The sequence below is a fragment of the Serinus canaria genome, chromosome 23 (genome assembly GCF_022539315.1).
Source record: "Serinus canaria isolate serCan28SL12 chromosome 23, serCan2020, whole genome shotgun sequence".
NCBI lineage: Eukaryota > Metazoa > Chordata > Aves > Passeriformes > Fringillidae > Serinus > Serinus canaria.
Genome location: NC_066336.1, coordinates 5801768 through 5820435, shown reverse-complemented (window position 1 = coordinate 5820435; position 18668 = coordinate 5801768). Strand labels below are relative to the sequence as shown.

Genomic DNA, 18668 nt, shown 5'->3' with positions numbered 1-18668 from the left:
GGGTGACCTGCCCTGTGCCACCCTGTCCCCCTGGGTGTCCCCTGCCTGCCCGGGGTGACCTGTCCTGTGCCACCCTGTCCCCCCAGCTGGGTGCTGTGCGAGCACGGTGATTTCCGAGGGCGGCAGTGGCTGCTGGACTGCACTGAGATCACCAACTGGCTGACCTACAGCGGGCTCCAGCACGTGGGGTCCCTCTACCCCATCCGCCAGGTGAGGGCCACCAGGGAGGGGACAGGGCCGTGTCACCCGCTGGGGCGAACCCCAAACCCCGGGGCATGGGGCTCACACGGAGACAGAGCTGCCAGCCCCAGGCTGGGGGAGCTGGAGAGCAGCAGCCCGAGGGCTCTGACACGGGAAAGGTGCCACCAGCTCGGCGCTGTCACCCCAGATTCCTGTCCCCAACCCTGGGAGTGGCCGCCTTTGTGGCGAAACGCTCCCCGTGGGCAAGCACCTCGTAAAAGCCACGGCATCCCAGCACGGTGAGCTGTGCCAGCTGCCAGGGACAGGTCACGGGCACAGCCATCACCCTGGGGACACGTGGGGACCTCCTGGGGGAAGGACCACGGGGAGAACCCCCCGAGTGCAGGATCCTCCCTCCCAGAGCTGCAGGCGGCCGGGTTTGGGTGCAAGGCCAGGCTCCTCTCTTGCAGAGACGGGTCTATTTCCGCCTCAGGAGCAGGGAGCTGCAGCTCTTCCTCTCCGTCCCCGACGACGTGGAGGACATGAAGGCGGGGCGGGTGGTGGTCTCCAGCCTGAGCGAGCAGAGCAGCTCCGTCTGGTACTACGAGGACGGGCTGATCAAAAACCAGGTCAGGGCTCGGCTGTGACAGCCAGCGCCACCCGGGGAGCTGGGCAGCCCCTGGCAGGGCTCCTGTTGGGCACTACCCACCCCACAGCCATCTTCTGGGGTTTATAAGAGCTTCTCCCAGCTTCTGATCCCAAAGATCTGGTGATTCCCCTCCCCGAGTCTCCCCTGGGGATGTGAAGCCACCTCTGCCTTCCCTGCAGAGTTTTGCCACCCTCACCACCCCCACCTCCCGCTGAGGGGGTCTTCCTGCCCACCCCACGTTCCAGAGGGCAATCCTGGCCGTGTCCCCTGCAGGTGGCCCCCACCATGAGCCTGCAGGTGATCGGGCCGGCCGGAAAGGGCGCCAAGGCCGTGCTCTGGTCCGAGACGCGGCTGCCACGGCAGACCTGGAGCGTGGACACCCGGGGACGCATCCACAGCCAGATGTTCGAGGACATGATCCTCGACATCAAGGGTGAGGCCTCAGCCCCGGACATCCCTGCTTTCCCAGGGGTGCCCCAAAACGGGGTGTGTCCATCAGGAGTGGGGTTTGCCCTCCCCAAACCTCCCCCTCGCTCTGCAGGCGGCCGCAGCTACGACCGGGACCACGCCATCGTCTGGGACATGTCTGAGGAGCGACCCACGCAGGTCTGGGACATCCAGGTGCTGTGAGGGGCAGAGGTGCCATGGGCAGGATGGGGACACCCTGCCGGCGTCCCCACACTGGGGCAGGAGGCCTCAGACCCAGCCACGCTGCATCCCAAGCTGGTGTGGAGGATGACCACCAACCTCTCCATCACGGGGACCACCCCACCTCCCTCCAAGGAGGCCTGAACACGGTCCATGAAGGATCCCATGGACACTGCCAGGGGAGAGCAGCAGGGCCCCTCCCCACAGGTGTTTCTTCCCCCGAACTGTATTTATGTACGTGTGTAAGATACAGCCCAGCTTGTCTGGGCCAGCCCTGCCAGGCCGGTCGGTGTCCTTGTCCTTGGCGTGTCCACAGCCTGGCAGTTCCCCCAGCCAGCCCCAGGCGCGGTGCTGGTGCCAGGATGGGATCCCAGTGCCCTCTAGTGCCCACGGGCACCGGCAGCTCCGCGGCCAAGGACTTTGAGGAGGGAGGCACCGGCCAAGCCGTGCTCGGGGACCGCTCAGGGACTGCCCGGGGACAGGCGGGGACCGCTCCCTCGGGGGATGCTCGCTCGGGGCTCCCAGCCCCGCTCCCCCCCGCCCCCCCCAGCCCCGAGGGTTGAAGCCCCGGGACGGGGCCGGTGCTGCGCCCCCAGCAGCCCCGGTACCGAACGGGGAGGACGCGGAGGCGAGCCCTGCGGGTCGGCACCAGCGCGTTTATTGCTCCGCTCCGCGGGGGTAGCTCCGAGGCTGGGGGACGCAGCAGGAACGGGGCGATGCCGTCCTGGGGAGGGTCTCGGGGGGCTGCAGGGACTTCGGGCTCAGCGCAGGTGCGGGAGCAGCGCTGCCAGCACCCCCAGCGCCGCGGCCAGGAGCGGGGGGCTGGCGGCGGGCGAGCTCACGCCGCTGCTGACCGTGGCGTTGAGCGGGATAAAAACCTTCGGGAGAGGCATCTCCACCTTCATCGTCTCCTCCTTCGCCAGGCAGAGGGACTGGGAAAGAAAACAGCTTCAGACATCCCTGCCAACCGCAGCAGGGCGGTGAAAGCCCCGAGAGCCCTCCCAGGATGGTCCTGGGGGCAAAAGGAGCGGGGCACGCCAGCCCACACTGCCCCAGCCCAGGCAGGACAAACAGCCTCCTGTCCGTCCCCCGGCAGGTTTCCCTTCGCAGCCCAGCTCTTGGCTGTGGGCTTGGCCCAGGGCAGGGAGGGAAGTGAGCTCTCCCTGGGATCTCTGCCCTGCTGCCAACCCGGGGCTTTCAGAAGTGAGGGGGAAGTGGAGGGCGGGGAGCGGCCTCTGCTCTGTGAGGAAGTGGTGAGGAGGTGTCGGGGCACGGCCCTGCAGAAGGAGAAGAGGTGGGGACAGGGGAACGCCCGTGCTGGGAGCGAGGGGCAGGGGGAGGAGGGACCCCCGAGCCCGGGGGGCGAACAGGGGGTGCAGTCGGTGTGGGAATGCAGCACAGCCGGGGTGGTGAGCTCAGGGCAGCCTCTCTCCCTCCCTAACACTGCCCTGGCTGCTGGAAAGGCAATGCCATTCCCCACTGTCCCACACCCCTCCTCAGGGTCCCTCTGGAGATGGGAAAGGACCGGGAACAGAGCCCAGAACTCTGCTCTCTTTGCCCCTCTCTTGCTCTCTTACAGAGGGGGAATCCCAAGATGTAAATGCAGCCTGTGGAGGCAGCAGCAGGCCCCAGCTGTGGGGAACTTCAGGAGCGAAATGGGCACAGACAGATCTGGCCCTGTTACCAACACGCTGTAGGGGAAAAAAAAAAATCATCCCCAAAGCTGCCCCAAAGTGCTCCCCAAAAGTGCTGGTGGGCTCATCCCTAACACCCAGGAGAGCCCCAGTGTCCCTCAGCAGGAAGGGAGATAACACCCAGTGGGGAGAGGGGAGAGAAAAGCACAGCCGTGTGTCCCCCTCCAGCTCAGCATCCCCGCTGCAGGAGGGGCTGGAAGATGGGCTGGAGAGCCCTGCCGGGGTTACAGGGGCTGGAGGATGGGCTGGAGAGCTCTGCTGGGGTTACAGGGGCTGGAGGATGGGCTGGAGAGCCCTGCCGGGGTTACAGGGGCTGGAGGATGGGCTGGAGAGCTCTGCTGGGGTTACAGGGGCTGGAGGATGGGCTGGAGAGCCCTGCTGGGGTTACAGAGGGTGGAACACGGGCTGGAGAGCCCTGCTGGGGTTACAGAGGGTGGAACACGGGCTGGAGAGCCCTGCTGGGGTTACAGAGGGTGGAACACGGGCTGGAGAGCTCTGCTGGGGTTACAGAGGCTGGAGAGCTCTGCCGGAGTTACAGAGCTGATCTGTACCCTCAAGGTGAAGAAAGGCATTAAAAAATCCCCACGTGGAAGCGTTTGGACCTTGCAGAGCCCAGCACGAAGCTCTCGGTGAGACCGCAGCGCTTAAAGCCAAAGAGAAAACCCAGACCCGGAGGTTTTCAGCAGAAAGCAGAGATGCCCCCGGGCTGGGCAGAGCCAGCCCCTCCTTACCAGGCACAGGGCGAGCAGGGCGAGCAGGGCGAGCAGGCGGGCGCGCTGCATGGCCGGGGCTCCGCGGGGCTCCGGCGCCTCCCGTGGCGCTTCCCCGTCCGCCCCGAGCCTTTAAGGCGGCCGAGGCCCCGCGCACCAATCGCGCCTCCCTTGCCCAAAAGGGGAAGGTCGCATGTGCTGCCGGTGCTGGCAGGAAAGAGGTGCCAGACGTGGTGTGGGACCGGCGGGGCTGCCCCTCTGCATGCCCTGCGGCAGCTCCCTGCCCCTGGCAGGGCAGCCTTAAGGGGCAGAGGGTGGAAATTTTCAGTTATATATTAGATTTATGCTATAGATATAGTGATATATTCAGTTCTTCTGGAGGCACTGAGTAGAGCTTTAAGACAAAGTGGCAAAATAAGATAAAAGGATGCCAAACGTGGCTGGGAGCAGTGGAGCTGCTCCTCTGCATCCCTGGCACAGCAGCAGCTCCCTGCCCCTGGAATGGCAGGGATAAGTGGCAGAATATAGAAATTTTCGGTTATATATTGGATATATGTTATAGATATATTGATTTATTCAGTTCTTCTGGAGGCACTGAGTAGAGCTTAAAGACTAAGTGGCAAAATAAGATAAAGGGATGTAAAGGGGTGAGCACGTGGCTGGAAGCAGTGGAGAAACAAATAAAAAGAGCTACAGCGGGGTTTTGGTAAGAGTATGTAAAAAGAAGCAACGCTGCGTGCCCAAAGTTCAAGGAAAGGCTGAAACTCCTCAGGATCCGCTTCTCCCCAGGACCTCTCTGTGCCCAGAGCCCCCGAGGAGTGACCAAAACCCTCTCAGTTCTCAGAGCCACCAAGGAGTGACCGAAACCCTCTCTGTGCTCAGAGCCCCTGAGGAGTGACCGAAACCCTCTCAGTGCTCAGAGCCCCCGAGGAGTGACCAAAACCCTCTCAGTGCCCAGAGCCCCCGAGGAGTGACCGAAACCCTCTCAGTGCTCAGAGTCCCCAAGGAGTGACCGAAACCCTCTCAGTGCTCAGAGCCCCCGAGGAGTGACCGAAACCCTCTCAGTGCTCAGAGCCACCAAGGAGTGACCAAAACCCTCTCAGTGCTCAGAGCCCCCGAGGAGTGACCGAAACCCTCTCAGTGCCCAGAGCCCCCGAGGAGTGACCGAAACCCTCTCTGTGCTCAGAGCCCCCGAGGAGTGACCGAAACCCTCTCAGTGCTCAGAGCCCCCGAGGAGTGACCGAAACCCTCTCTGTGCTCAGAGCCCCCGAGGAGTGACCGAAACCCTCTCAGTGCCCAGAGCCCCCGAGGAGTGACCGAAACCCTCTCTGTGCTCAGAGCCCCCGAGGAGTGACCGAAACCCTCTCTGTGCTCAGAGCCCCCGAGGAGTGACCAAAACCCTCTCAGTGCTCAGAGTCCCCAAGGAGTGACCAAAACCCTCTCAGTGCTCAGAGCCACCAAGGAATGACCGAAACCCTCTCAGTGCTCAGAGTCCCCAAGGAGTGACCAAAACCCTCTCAGTGCTCAGAGCCACCAAGGAATGACCGAAACCCTCTCAGTGCTCAGAGCCACCAAGGAGTGACCAAAACCCTCTCAGTGCTCAGAGCCACCGAGGAGTGACCGAAACCCTCTCTGGATGGCCGGGAGGGTTGGCAAACTGCAGCCCGGGTTGGCAGGAGCAAACCTTCCCTGCAGGTGGAGCTGGAGCAAAGGCGTCCCCTGGGATTTCAGTCACAGATCCCAAAGGAAGGAAACGCTTCCTTTAACCCCCGGCTCCGTCTGCTCTCCGCAGATCCCTGAGCTCCCTCACCCTGGAGGGAGCCCAGGAAAAGGGATGGGAGCACGGGAAACAGGAGGGATCTGGTGACTTTGGTGGGGTTTGAAGCGAATAAAGCCTCTGGGACGTGCTGAGAGCACACACCTGCTGTCTGGGTTGGCGCTGCTGAAGCGCATCTTGGTGAGCGCCCCGTCAGCTTCCTCCCAGGGCTGGGGATATTCTCCAGAAACGCTTCACCAAATTCAGTTCTGTTTTCCTCTTTGGCCAAGCAGAAATTAAAGTCCTGTGAGCACAGCCAGCACCCCTGGAAGTGTCCGAGGCTGGGACAGTGGAAGGTGTCCCTGCCCGTGGAGGGGTGGCATGGGCTGGGCTTTGGGGTCCCTGGAGCCCAAACCCCTCTCGGGTTCTGTGCACGCCCCATCAAAGGGGGTGAAACCGGGGGGAGAGTTGGCCTGTCCTGCTCACCTCCAGCAGGTGAGACCGAGCTGGGGGAGAGCAGCACAGGGGCAGCGGTGGGGTGGGGACAGCCCGGAAAGGCTCCAGGGTGGGGACAGGCGCTGGGGGAGCTCAGGGCATCAGCGAGACCCCAGGTGAGAAAACAGAGGCCGAGGAAGCAGGTGAGGGAGGCGAGAGGAGCCTCAGGCCAGGTGGTGGGTGTGTTCCGAGCGGGGGGCTGAGGAGAAAAACGGGACCTGGCCCGGTCCCGGTGTCCCGGGAGAGAGAGCGCGGTGCGTGCTGGGAATTGTAGTTCCCGGGTTCACCGCGCCCACCACGTGACCAGCGCCGGGCCAATCGCAGCGGTCTCCGCGTCGCCGTGGCAACCGTCCGTAAACAAGATGGCGGCGCGGGGTGAGTGTCGAGGCCAGGCCTGGCTGTCTCCCGGGCCAGGGAATCCTTTCCAGGCGCCCTCCGCCCCTGCTCCGGGGGACAGCACTGCGAAAGGACACGGAGGGTAAAGCCCTGAGGGATCTGGGCGTTCTGGGCCGTCAGTTTTTGGTGACACCCCAGGCCAGACCCGTTCCTGTGGCTCCCCTCTCGCACACACAGCCAGGAATCAAGGGATTTCTACCCAAAAAGTCCTCCCTGCTTGGCAGACCAGCAGCCCTGCTCTCGGGTGCTTGTGCTTTCAGGTGCAGCTCATGCTGACGTGGAGCTCGTGTCCTCTCTGGCAGAAACAATCTCCCTGTTGGAACAAAAAGTAGAGAAACAGGCACAAGAAATCCAGCTGAAGGTAAATTCAGCCTCTTGCTGGGCCTGCCGTCCCCTGCCACAGGAGTCCCACCTCCCAGAGCTTGTGTGGGCCCAGTTAATGACCCAAAGGAGCCCTTTACAAACAAGGGAGCAGTGGGATCAGGCCTTGGGGTGGCAGAGGGGACAGTCCCTGTTGGGATTCTTGCAGCAGTGACCCTCAGCACCCTGGCACTAACATCAGCAGCTCCTTGGCTTCAGAATTTAGCTTTCCCCTCCTGTGGTGGTGCGGCTCCCCTTTTGTTTTCTGACACAGCAGAGCCATCCTGGAGCAGCCCTCTCTGCATCACTGACTGGAACAAATACCCTTCAAAATCTTGGAACAAATACCTTTTTTTTGTTTGGTTTGAGGTTTTTTTCCAGGAAGTGGCTGCAGAGGTGCTGGTTTAGTTCCTGGCTCAGCCCCTCCCCGGTGCAGAGGGAGGGTGGGAGCTGGGTCACCCCTTCCTGGGGCTCTCTATTTATCCCAGCCCTCATCTGAGCCTCACTGAGGTGTTTGTGAGGTGATTCAGCCCTCCTGCCCCTTTGGCCTGGGCTGGGTGGGCTGAGAGCAGCTGCCCCAGCCCTGGCTGAGTGTGCCAGCTGTGCCTGGAGCTGCTGAGGCCCAGGACTGACCCAGGACTGACCCAGGACTGACCCAGGACAGACCCAGGACTGACCCAGGCCATTGCTCTGCCCCTGAAGGACAGGAGGATCGCTGAGCTCGAGGAGAAGATAAAGACTCTTCAGGAAGGAGAAGGTAAAAGTTGTTCTGCCTGTGGGAGAGCTGCAGAGCTCAGGGAGGGCAGCAGAGCAGGCCTGGGCACAGCTGGATCCTTGGCTCCAGAAGCCAGCAGCCTCCTCAGGGAGGGCACAGCTGCACAGAGGGGCCATCCCCCAGGGCAGAGCTGCCCTTTGTGGCTGCTGCTCTGCTGCAAAACATCACTTCCTATTTCCTGACCTGTTTCTGGGTGTGAAGCCAGCCACGGGCAGCCCAGGGTGGTCAGAATGGCAGCAGAGAGTTCAAACAGCAGGAGAGAAACCAAAGCCCCACTTGGAGCCCCCAGAGGATTCAGGCCCAGCCTGGCTCTAGGCTGAGCCCAGCTCCAGTCAGTCTCTGGGGCTGTTTTGCCCTGCTCAGCTCCAGCAGCCCCAGCTGGAGCCCACACACGTTTCCTGCAGGGCTGGAGGGCCCCTGTGGGCAGGGCTGTGCTGGGTTCTGCATTTCCTGAGCTCTGCAGGCAAACGTGGCTGTGAAACCACAGACGTGAGCCGTGCCACCCTGCCAAGCTCCAGGAGCCAGCTGCAGGGCACACCTGCCCCTCCTGGGCTCCTGGAGCCTCAGTTTCCACTCTGTGGCTGCCCACAGCACCTCTCACAGCAGCACAGAACCTCCCCGGGGTTGTTCACAGCTGCCTTTGGGTCTGTCAGCAGCTCTGCCAAACCCTGCAGGGTGGGCTGTCACCTCCAGCCTGTGTGCCAGGGTGGGAGCTCACAGGGGATCCTCCCAGGGACAGCAGCTTTTCTCTGGCAGGTGATCCTGACCCTCCCAGCACGGAGGAGCTGGAGATGAGGTGCCTTCAGCTGCAGAGCCAGGTCTGGGAGATGGAGGTGAGGCTGCTCTGCGTGCCCCGAGCCAGCTCTGCTTTGCCCTGGGGTCACTGCACTCCCCCTCTGGCCTTTGCCAAGCTGCCCCTTGGCCCTCACAGCCCTCTGAGGAGGAGGAGCAGGCTGGATGTGAGCAGAGGAGGGTTTAACCACACAAACACCTGATGGAGCTTCATCCCGATTCCCAGGGCTGTGGGGATGCTCCTGCAGCCTTGGGAGGTTCCTCTGGCACTGCCAATCCTTCCTCCTCCCTTTCCCTGCTGCTGATGGAGCTGCTCCATCTGTCTGTCTGTCTGGAGGAGCCCCAGGACAAGGCTGTTCCAGCTCCCTCTCTGCCTCTGCCAGCCCCAGCTGCCCCTCTGGGCTGCCTGTCCCAGTTCTGAGGCTCTGGCTCTGCTCCCACAGAGGTTCCTGAATGACTACGGTCTGATCTGGGTGGGGGAGACTCGGCAGCAGCTGGAGGAGACGGGGTCGGTCCGGGATGGAGAGGAGCTGCCAGCAGGGAGCCTCTGCAGGCCGGGTAAAGCACAGCACGCCCGGCTGGAGCTGCTGGCCCAGCTCCCAGCAGGGACAGTGGATCAGCACCCAAACCTCAGGATCTGGGTCTGCAGAATTGGGGATCCTGGGCCAAGATCTTCCCATCAATCCCTCTCGGGGGCACAGGCACGAGGCAATGGATCAGGAGCTCAGCAGAAGGTTTAATTTTATATTCCTGTGTTTTGTACACCCTGCTGGGGGAAGAGCAGAGAACCTGATGGCTCAGCCCTTCAGGAGGAGGCCTCAGAGCAGCTGTTTCCTGCAGAATTCACAAACCCTGCACATTTGAGGCTCGATTGCTCTCATGACACTGACACAGAGTGGGTGGAACACAGAACCAGGTGCTTTGTGTACACAGGAGCTGTGGTAACTTACCCACAGAGCCTGGCTCCATCAGGGAGTATTGTTTGCCTTTGCTCCCTGCCACCATGTGAGGCTTTAATGGGGACCTGGCTCTGCTCTCTGGGGCCCAGGCAGCTTTGGCAGTGCCTCCTTAGGGAGTGGTAGCAGAGGAAAAAAAAAGAAAATTATTTGTAGAGGCAGTGCTGCTTCCCAACCACCATGGAAATATCAGACTGGAGCTTCCCTTAGGTGCAGGAGGGGAGAGGCAGAGGGAGATCAGCACACACAGCTCTGGTTTCAGCTCACTGACCCTTTTCACATAATCCTTTAGCAACTCATAAAAAAGCAGAACAACCAAGCATTTCAACTCAGATAAGACATTTCCTCTTCTGACTTCTTTCCTGTGCCCCGCCACAACCCTCAAACATCAAACCCTGAAACCCTCTGCCAGACAAACATCCTGGCAGAGTCCCTGCCCTGCTGCCTCTGTTGACACTGGCACCTGCTCAGCACCTGATCCAGCGATCCCATCTGCCTCATCCAGCTGGGGCAGCTCCTCACCCTGCCCAGGGACAGCCCAGCGCTGCTGGGAGGCTCAGGGAGCCCGCTGGGGGCTGCAGGAGCTGCTCTGGAGCTGCAGCCCCAGCTCTGCATCCCTGCCCTGCCCCCGTGGCTCAGCACACAGCAAAAGGCTGCAGCCCATCCTGCAGAGGTGTGGAGGGCAGAGCCCAGGCAGCCCAGAGTGCCAGGGCTCAAACACACCTCAGGTTCTTACAGATAAATAAGTGTCCTGCCCCCTGACTCTGATCCCTCTGCTGCAGGTGAGGCCGCCCTTTGCAAGCAGCAGATTGATTTCGATCTGATCCTGGAGAACATTAAGGATTTGAACTCTCTGGTGGGAGAGGGCAGCTGCCAGGTGGAGCAGACGGCCCGGGGGGCTCGGCTGCGGCGGGCAGAGCCCCTCCCTCTGACCCTGTACCGGGACGGCATCACCGTGGGACACGGAGCCTTCCGGCCCTACCAGCACCCGGCCACGCAGGTATGACCAGGGCTGAGGGCAGCCAGAGCCACCCTGCAGGGCTCAGTGAGCCCCAGGAGAGGGGATGGGGCTCCTGAGCCCGGCTCAGCCCTGCAGAGGAGCCCAGCTGCATCCCACAGTGCCTGTAAGGCCTCTGGTGTCCTGGGCAGTAATTTCTGGAGATGGAGATGCCGTCTCACGGCCACAGCACCACAAACAGGAGCTGCCCAGCTCAAAGATCAGCCCAGGCTCAGCAGCAAGGCCGAGTGTGACCAGGAGCTCTCCTGTTGTTTCAGCAATGCCTGCAGGACATCATGGATGGTTATTTCCCCTCCGAGCTGCAGCCACGCTACCCCGAGGGGGTCCCCTTGCAGGCAAGTGCCACCCCCAGCTCCTGGGCACGGGGGTTCTGCTGGCTGGCCCCCTCAGGAGGGGAGGCTGAGGTGCTGTGAGGTTTGTGGGGCTGTGCAGGTGTGCCTGGGGCCAGGGGAGGCACACAGGGCCCCTGCAGCAGCCGTTACAGGAAGGGGCTCAGCACCGGGGTTCAAGGGTTCCTGTGCCTCAGTGAACCTCCCCTGGAACCAGGCTCTGACAGCACAGCAGGCTCTGTAAGAGAGGCAGCACATGCAGGAAGTTAAGAGCTGTGTCACAAAAAGGAGGGGGGGAAAAGTTCTCAAAAGTTCCCCTGGAAAAGCTCATGGCACGAGATGGAACGAGTACCTTTTAAAGAGGATGTCATGAGAGTTTGCTTTGCCACAGTTTAAATGGATTTGGCCACCTGAGGTTCTCTTGGGCCCCAGTTTTTGATTTCTCAGAAATGGCAAAGAGCCAAAGCCACATTTGAGAGCCTCAGAGGACTCAAATCTGGGTCTTGGAGTGCACCTGCAATGTCAGCAGGCACAACCAGAGGCTGGACCCTCCCTGTGCCACCCTGGAGAAACCAGGGCACAACTGCCTGAGCAGGACAAGGTCAGGCCAGCTGGGAGCTCTGGGGGTCAGAGAGTCTCATGGAAGGGGGAAAGTGCAAAGCCCTGGGGCTGGGGTTCCCTGGAACCATTCCATTTGGGTTCTCAGTGCTGCTTGGCATGGCTCTGCTTTGTTGGGCTCAGATGCAGCAAGAGGAGCTCGTGCAACACTCAGATTTGCTTCCAGGTCACTGACAGGAGGGACGTGGTGTTCCAGAAGCCAACAGGGAGCTTTCCTGGCCTTGGCCAGGTGGTGGGAACTTCAGAATCCAGCAGAGTGCAGGAAACCTCCAAGATCCCAGGTAAAATCTTAAACCTGCCTCGAAAACGCTGCTCAGTCTGGAGCAGGAGGATTCTTAAACCTTCCCAGGGCAGTGCAGGTGGTAGGAAGGGAATGTGAGGGTCTCAACCCTTGTGGGTCAGGGGCTGGGAGCCAGCAGCACACACAGGATCCTCTCAGCATTAATCCTGCTCAAGAATGAGAGGTGACAAGTAATAAAATAATAGAAATTCAGCAGGTTTCCAAAAACATATCTGCCCTGGGCCTTTCTGAAAGGCCAAGCTTCCTTCCAGCTGGACCACATCAAAGGATGCTGAGGTAACCCTGCAGGCCTGGGGAGACCTGCCTGCAAACACCACTGCTTTCAACAAATCATTCCATAAATGTAGATATCGTCAGGCCAAATTTACCATAACTGCACCGAAAATGGGACAGTTTCTCTTCAGACTTTCACAGCAGAATATGGGACATCAAAGGCCACAGATTCCTCATTTTGCTTCTAGACACTTGCAGTCTGTGTAAGCAATCCCTGACAGGGCTGGGAAGTCCAACAGCCCGGCACAGAAACCAGTGGGGCTGTGGGTGCATCACCAAATAACCCAGCACAGGTACCCTCGTGAGGAACAGCTGCCTGCTTCCCTACAGCTGTGCTCAGTCACCTCCAGGCTAAAGCTAAATATCCCCTTTATCCACGCAGCAAAATAAAGAACTGTGCCAGCAGAAAGGAATGGACACCGACAAATTCACCCTCGCAAGGTGAAAAATGCCCAAGTCTGTAAAAATGGGGATTGCCCCAGTTTCCCACAGCAGAGCTACCTGCCTGCTGTGCACTGCACAGCTCTCACTGTGGATGCTCACAATCAAACATTTCATGGGGCACAAAGTGGGACAAGCTCAGGGGAGGAACCCGAGAGTGCTCTGGGCCTGGCTGGGGTGCCGAGAGCTCTCCCTGTCTGCTGCTGCTCTCTCCTTTCACCAAATCTGCCTCTTCTGGAGCCAAAACGTTTGTCACAAAGGTCACACCCGGACATGTCTCCCCTCTGCTCTCTAGGTGCCAAAGGCTCCTGGGAGCAGGTTCCCAACGAGTTCTGCCAGCCCCTGAAGCACAGAGGGAGCCTGGGCAGTGCCCAAGGAGCAGCTCCACAGGTACAGAGGGCTCCCCACACACCCCAGGAGGAGAGCAGGGGTGATGCTCTGGACTCAGCTCCCTCACCCCTCCCTGGGTCTCTCTGAGCTCTGTGGAACCTCCCAGAGAGGCTGCCCCAGGGCACCCGTGGCACTTGGCCCTTTCCTGGTGGCTGTGCCCGCACTGGCTGCTCTCCCTGCAGCCCAGCAGTGCTGACACTCACCTGCTTTGGTTGCAGGGCTCTGATGGGCAGCAGAGCAGCAAGGAAATCCTGGTGGGAACACCTGGGCTGGCTGCCCTGGAGAGGTGCAGGTACAGCCCCCCACGCCCTGCCCTGTCAGGATCTCCTCTTCCTCCTTTTTCATCTCTGCAGGGTTAGTTCAGGGAGTTCAGTTGAGGAATGGACTTTCCCCTTTTAAACCTTAGAAATAGACAAAAGGCTAAGTTTGGTCCTTTGGGGAAACCACTGGATTTTTCATGGCAAACATGCCATATTTTACATCTCTAACAAAAAGCTTCTGTTGCCCAAAATGTCACTTATTTATGTGAAAGTTTTCCCGACAGCAAGCCAAGGCCTGAGAGTTTATAACCATTGAAGGAGCTCTTTGCAGTCATATTAAATGGAGAACCCCTCCAGGAAACTGGTGGTGGGAGGTCTCACTAGCAGCACTTTTCCACTCAGTCTTCTGGCAAGGCAAGACCCAAATAACTAATGAAAAAAAAACCCCAAGCAGATTATTTTTAATCAAAGAAGTAGGGCAAAGTACTTACCAGACAGCCCTGGTTTAAAATGAAAAAGCTAAAAAAGGCCCATAACCCTCTCCAAGGCACCTTCAGGCTTCAGGGGAAGCTCAGCAGCACTTTGGGCACTGGGCTGGTCTGGGTGCCCGTGGTCGGACGGGGCTCATTCACCTCAAGGACATCCCAAACACCAAACTCCTGTCCCCTGCTCCGGCCAAGGAGGCTGTGCCTGAGGAGAGGAGCTCACTCCTGGGCTGACAGGGCTCTCTGGCCCCCAGGGTGAAGGCAGCAGAGGAGGCTGGAGCTGCTGAGTTCTGCAGGCTGCGCGTCAGGTCCGAGAGCGGGGAGCAGACCTACGAGCTGAGGATGCTGCTCACAGACACCATCGGGGACCTGCGCCAGCTCCTCGCCCACCTCAGGTAGCCCAGCCCTCCCTCCCCTCCCTGCCTGACTCTGCAGGACCCCAGGAAAGGCTTCTGGAGGTCCTGGAGCTACAAACATCAGCCTGAGCTGGGTCACAGCCCCGTGCCCGCCTGGCACTCTCCAGGCAGCAGGTCCTGAGTAGCTCAGAGCATTTCATACTCACCTTTGCCACACAACAACAGAGAAAAACTTCTGTCCTCCCCAAACCGCCCTCAGATGCAGGCCCAGCGCTGCCTTTGCCTCCTTCCAGCACTCACCCAGCTGGTGCCACCCTTCCCAAGGTGCTGGAGGCTGAGCTGCAGCCTTGGCCTGGCTCAGCCAGCAGTGTCCCAAACCATCTAACGCTGCTCAAGGGCTCCCTCAGCCTGCTGGGGACAGCTCCAGATGGCTGAGGGCCCCCTCTGCTGTCCCCACTCCTGCTGCCTGGCCTGCTGTGAGCCCAGGCTGAGCTCAGTGCTGGAGGGATGCAGGAGCCTCCTTCCTCCCAGTGCAGCTGTGTGCTGGCCAGGCTGCTCCGTGCCTGGCTGCTGCAGTTTGGGCTGGAAGCCCTTCCTTCCTTCTGCTCTTGCATAACCACAGCTGGATCAGACAGAACCTTGGGGAATCCCACGAGTAGGAGAAGATTGTGCTGTTCTTTCCTAGGGGTGGAAACTCGGACTATGAGATCGTCAGCACCTTTCCCCAGAGGGTGTACACGGACAGCTCCAGGAGCCTGCAGGAATGTGGGCTGGTCCCCAGGGCCTCCCTGCTGCTCCGCAGGAGAGACCCCTCCCAGCAGCAGGGGAGGGGGCTGCAACCAGCCTAGGAGCTGCTCTGCACTGCCAGGGAGCTGCCTCTCACCTTACCCGACCTGCCCTGGCTGGGAAAAAGGGAGAGGTTTTCTTTCCAGATTCAGTTTCACTGTGGCACTACCTGGGATGGAGAAGAGCTGGGAGCAGCCATTTGGCCACTCCCTTTGGTAGAGGGGCCAGGCCAGTCCTGCTGCCTCACAGGGGCTGCTGTTCCCCAGGACAGCTGGGTCCCAGCACAGGGACACTTCCACCAGCTCACCTGGGCTCTGGGCCTGGCTCCTCATCTCTGTGCAGGTTACACAGGCTGGCCCGTGCCCAGGGGAGCCTGCCAGCCTCACCCCAGCACTGGGCAGAGCTCAGCTGTGCTCAGGGCCTGGAGCAGCAGGATGGACACACAGCCAGGGGTAGTTTGCATCCTGCACACAGCTGCTCCCTGCAGATCTCACCTGCACTGACAGCAGGGGACAAACAGGCTCAGTCCCACGGTCTGTGCTGGAGTTAAACCTGAGGGCCTTGAGCCATTGCCTGGCTGGGGCTGAGCCAGGCTCGGCTCAGCTGGGAGATCCTGCTGCTGGGCTTCCTGTACGTGCACAGCTCCTTCCCTTGGACAGCCCCCAGCTGCAGCGGGGCCCAGGCTCCAGCCTGCCTGGAGGTACCCGCCCTCCTCCTCCCGCTGCCGGTGCTGCAACAGGACACCGTGTCATCGGAGAGCAGCAGAATCCCTCTCTGCCCAGCCCTGAACAAAGCATCTTCCTCCCTGGCCCGTGGGCTGGGGCTGCACTTTTCCCTTTCCCTTTCCCCAGCACATTCTTCCCATTCCAGCTGTGACAAGCTCTCACTTGACTCCCAGCTGACAACACTCCCACTCATGCGAGGCAGGGCCTTCTGGCAGGTTCCCTCTTCACACAGACCCAGCCCTCAGTAAAGGCTCCCAATAAAACCCTTGATTCCAGCTGCAATTTCCACTTCCTTTATATTTCAGAGGCACGGTTGCTGTGGAAGCCCAGGGCTCTGACCAGAGCTGCAGGACTCAAGCACAGGAAGCAAACCAGCTGCTTCCCCAGCTCCCCGTGAGCACTGACTCAACCCACTCAGCTCTCCCTCAGCTTCCTCCTTCCCCCCTTGTAGCAGATTCAGGAGCAGCCCCTCTGTGTCCTGGGCTAGGCAATCTTTGTGCCAAAGGTTTGTTTTTCACTGCCACGTCTGGCTGAGGCTGTCCCTGCCCCGGGCTGCCACTGTCACCACGCCGAGGAGAGGAATGCTCTGGTACCTGTCCCTGCTGCGCCGTAGGACATTCACACACGTCCTGTCAGCCTCTGATTAGCAGCAGCAATCTAAGGTGTTAAGATCTTTGTGTCAGGCTGCAGCAGCAGGTACAACCCACTCAGCTGGAAATGACTCATAATCCTTAGGTAGGGTGATGTTTAACCTGTAGCCAAAATAAAACCGAATTTAAAAGAAAGGCAAGAGCAGCGCTGGGAAAGGTACAGTAACATTTAATAGCATCTCGGAAGACAACACTGGTTATAAAGTTGCTTTTTGGCAGGAAAACAAAATGCACTTGGTCCAGGATTGCAAAAAAGCCAACACAAAGAGGAAAGATGGGACAGCTGGAGCATCAGCTGTTCTGGGGCAGCCCTGAGCCATTAATGCTCACCAGGGAGCCTGCTCAGGGTGGAGGGCAGCCAGAGCAGCACAGATCCCACTGCCAGCCCCACCCAATCCCCAGGCAGCCTTCGGCCCCAGCTCCACCGTGGTGGGCACTCACGCCCAAATTCTGTGCAGTATTTTTGCATTAAATTAAGACAAAAAAAAAACAAAAACAAAAAACAAACCCTTACTTAGTTGCCATAATCTCTGGAGTTGAGATGAAGAGAGGGGGGGAAAAAGACAAAAAAAAAAAAAAAAAAGGAAGTGAGGCAGCGGAATTTACAATTTTAACAGCAACTGGGAGAAGTGGGAAGTACTGTGCAGCCCTAAGCCCTTCCCTGTGGGGGCAGAGGAGGGGGCTGAGGGCCAGGATCACCTCACACAGCCCCAGAGGCTTTGCTGTTTACAGAGGCACTGGAAGCTGCCGTGAGCCAGGCCCAGCTCTGCTCACAGGCCAAGCAGCGAGCGTCACTTTCTTTGGATCCCTCTGAGATGAGACCGGGGTGAGGCAGGAGGGAGTTGGAGGCAGCTGCAATGAGGAGTTTTGGTCATGGGTTTTTCCCTGGGCTGGGACACAGGTGGCAGTGCCAGGACAGCGCTGGCAGCCTGGAGGTGAGGGTGGTGGGAGATAAGGACGCTCAGGAATGCAGGTAGAGTCCAGGGTGGGAGGGGAAGCAGGGCTCAGGCCAACTTCAGGAACTCCTGCAGGGTGTTTTGCTCCACAGCTTCCACGAAGAGCTCGTAATCCTGCAGGGAAATGCCACAGAGTCACACCTGAGGCAGAAGGGGCCCTGAGCCCATGGCACAATCTGCTTCACAGCCCTGGCACCAGCTGGTTGTGCCAAGGATGACAGGACAAAGCGGGCACAGCCCCACTGCCACCCAAAGCGCCCTGCCTGGGTCCCCTGTTTCCCGAGGCAAACAGCCGGGAATCCTGGCAGCACCTGGTCCCTGCACCTCACAAGAAATAATTTACAGGGCATCCTGAACATGTGTAGCAAAGGCAAGGACAGGACATCACCCAGCACCCAGCCCCAGCGTGCAGCACAGCCTCACCCCGCAGTACTGGTCCCCGTTGACGATCTGGGGTGGGATGGCTTTGGGGTTGCCTGCCTTCGCCCTCATCTCCTCCCGGAGAGCGTTGTCCTGGGAGATATCCACCAGCTCGTACTTGATGTTCTTCCCGTCAAGGATTCGGGTTACCTCGCTCTGTTGGGATTTGATCTGGAAGCCGGGTGGGAAAGGCGGGTTACGGGGAGATGGAGAGGAGCCCGAAGGGTGGGTGGGCACACACCCAGCGTGCCAGCCGGGCTCAGCACCGTGCCCGTGGCGGGAGCGGTGGCTTTAGGGGCAGATGGGGACGGCACAGCTCGAGCAGGAGAGAGGGGACACCGAGGATGGGGAGGGGGGGCTTGGCTGCCGCACGGCCGAGAGACGCCAACCCCCGGGCAGAGCGGCCCCGGAGCCGCCGGCCCTGCCCGCCGCAGCCGCGCCCGGTGCTCACCTCCCGGGAGCCGGTCACCGAGGTGCTGTAGACCTTGAGGGTGCTCATGGTGCGATCGCGGCCGCTCCCAGCGCCAGCCCGGCCAGGGGAGCAGGGAGGGAGGGATGGAGGGAGGAGCGGCAGCCCCGCCGCCGCCCGGCATGTGACTGCGGGGGCCAATGGGGCCGGCGGCACCGGGCATGCGGCCTCGGCGGGGCCGGCCCGGGACACCGCCCCGGCACACGCCGGAGGGCACCGGCACCGGCCCGAGAGAGAGCGGGCAGCACCGACACCGGCCCGACACACGCCGGAGAGCACCGGCACCGCTGCCACCGGGCAGCACCGGCACCGGCCCAACAGAGACCGGGGATCCACCGGCACCGCTGCCAGCGCCCCTGCCGGGAGAGGCACCGGCAGCAACCCCGGAGCTCCTCTCTCCCGCCCCAGGCAGGACGGCCTCGCACCAGAGGGTCAGAGCAGCTTTATTTGACTCTCCAAACACGCCAAATACAAACAAGCGCCGAGACAGAGGCCGGGACGAAGACACTGAGTCCAACGGGACCGGGCACGACACCGGGGGACACGCGTGACACGAGGAGGGGGGGACAGGGAGGGAACACCGTGCTGAGCCCCTGGCCTGGGGTGTTCTGTGGCAAAGGGCCCAAGATTTCCCCTGCACCAGCAGCAGACAGCACAGAGATCACCCTCAGGGCCAGAGAGGCTGAGCTGGGCGGGAGGATGAGGAGAGGAGGTGTCCCCATGAGGGGACACAGGACTGGGCAGCCCAGCTGGTGGGACAGCGTCAGGCAGCAGCTGAGG

At 60.6% G+C, this 18668-nt stretch overlaps 3 protein-coding genes and 1 long non-coding RNA gene across 5 annotated transcripts in view; 2 read left to right on the top strand and 2 right to left on the bottom strand.

Annotated features, from left to right (window-relative positions):
- Window positions 1–1761, top strand: part of CRYBG2 (crystallin beta-gamma domain containing 2) — a 4715-nt gene extending 2954 nt beyond the window's left edge. Inside the window, exons 3-6 of the mRNA XM_050983154.1 lie at window positions 87–210; window positions 651–809; window positions 1103–1262; window positions 1371–1761. Of these exons, the coding sequence (XP_050839111.1) occupies window positions 87–210; window positions 651–809; window positions 1103–1262; window positions 1371–1459 (532 nt within the window). The 3' untranslated portion in view covers window positions 1460–1761. The remainder of the gene's footprint in view (window positions 1–86; window positions 211–650; window positions 810–1102; window positions 1263–1370) is intronic.
- A 352-nt stretch (window positions 1762–2113) lies between these two features.
- Window positions 2114–4623, bottom strand: LOC115484657 (uncharacterized). Its single transcript, XR_003945363.2, has 2 exons — window positions 3903–4623; window positions 2114–2409 (listed from the first exon to the last, which is right to left on the bottom strand). It is a non-coding gene; the product is annotated as an uncharacterized LOC115484657 (long non-coding RNA).
- A 2760-nt stretch (window positions 4624–7383) lies between these two features.
- On the top strand, window positions 7384–16563 carry UBXN11 (UBX domain protein 11). 2 transcript variants are annotated; one of them, XM_050983371.1, is made up of 10 exons: window positions 7384–7645; window positions 8420–8496; window positions 8899–9013; window positions 10194–10411; window positions 10687–10764; window positions 11543–11657; window positions 12687–12781; window positions 13000–13073; window positions 13781–13921; window positions 15699–16563. In XM_050983371.1, the coding sequence occupies exons 2-10, from the start codon at window positions 8455–8457 to the stop codon at window positions 15925–15927; spliced, it is 1107 nt and encodes a 368-aa protein (XP_050839328.1). In that variant the 5' UTR covers window positions 7384–7645; window positions 8420–8454; the 3' UTR covers window positions 15928–16563. The 2 variants fall into 2 exon arrangements, with proteins under 2 accessions (XP_050839328.1, XP_030086152.2); XM_030230292.2 differs by lacking the exon at window positions 15699–16563 and adding an exon at window positions 14568–15668.
- Window positions 16197–18012, bottom strand: SH3BGRL3 (SH3 domain binding glutamate rich protein like 3). Its single transcript, XM_009098616.4, has 3 exons — window positions 17871–18012; window positions 17423–17590; window positions 16197–17113 (listed from the first exon to the last, which is right to left on the bottom strand). The coding sequence occupies exons 1-3, from the start codon at window positions 17916–17918 to the stop codon at window positions 17048–17050; spliced, it is 282 nt and encodes a 93-aa protein (XP_009096864.3). The 5' UTR covers window positions 17919–18012; the 3' UTR covers window positions 16197–17047.
- Between the last annotated feature and the right edge of the window lie 656 nt (window positions 18013–18668).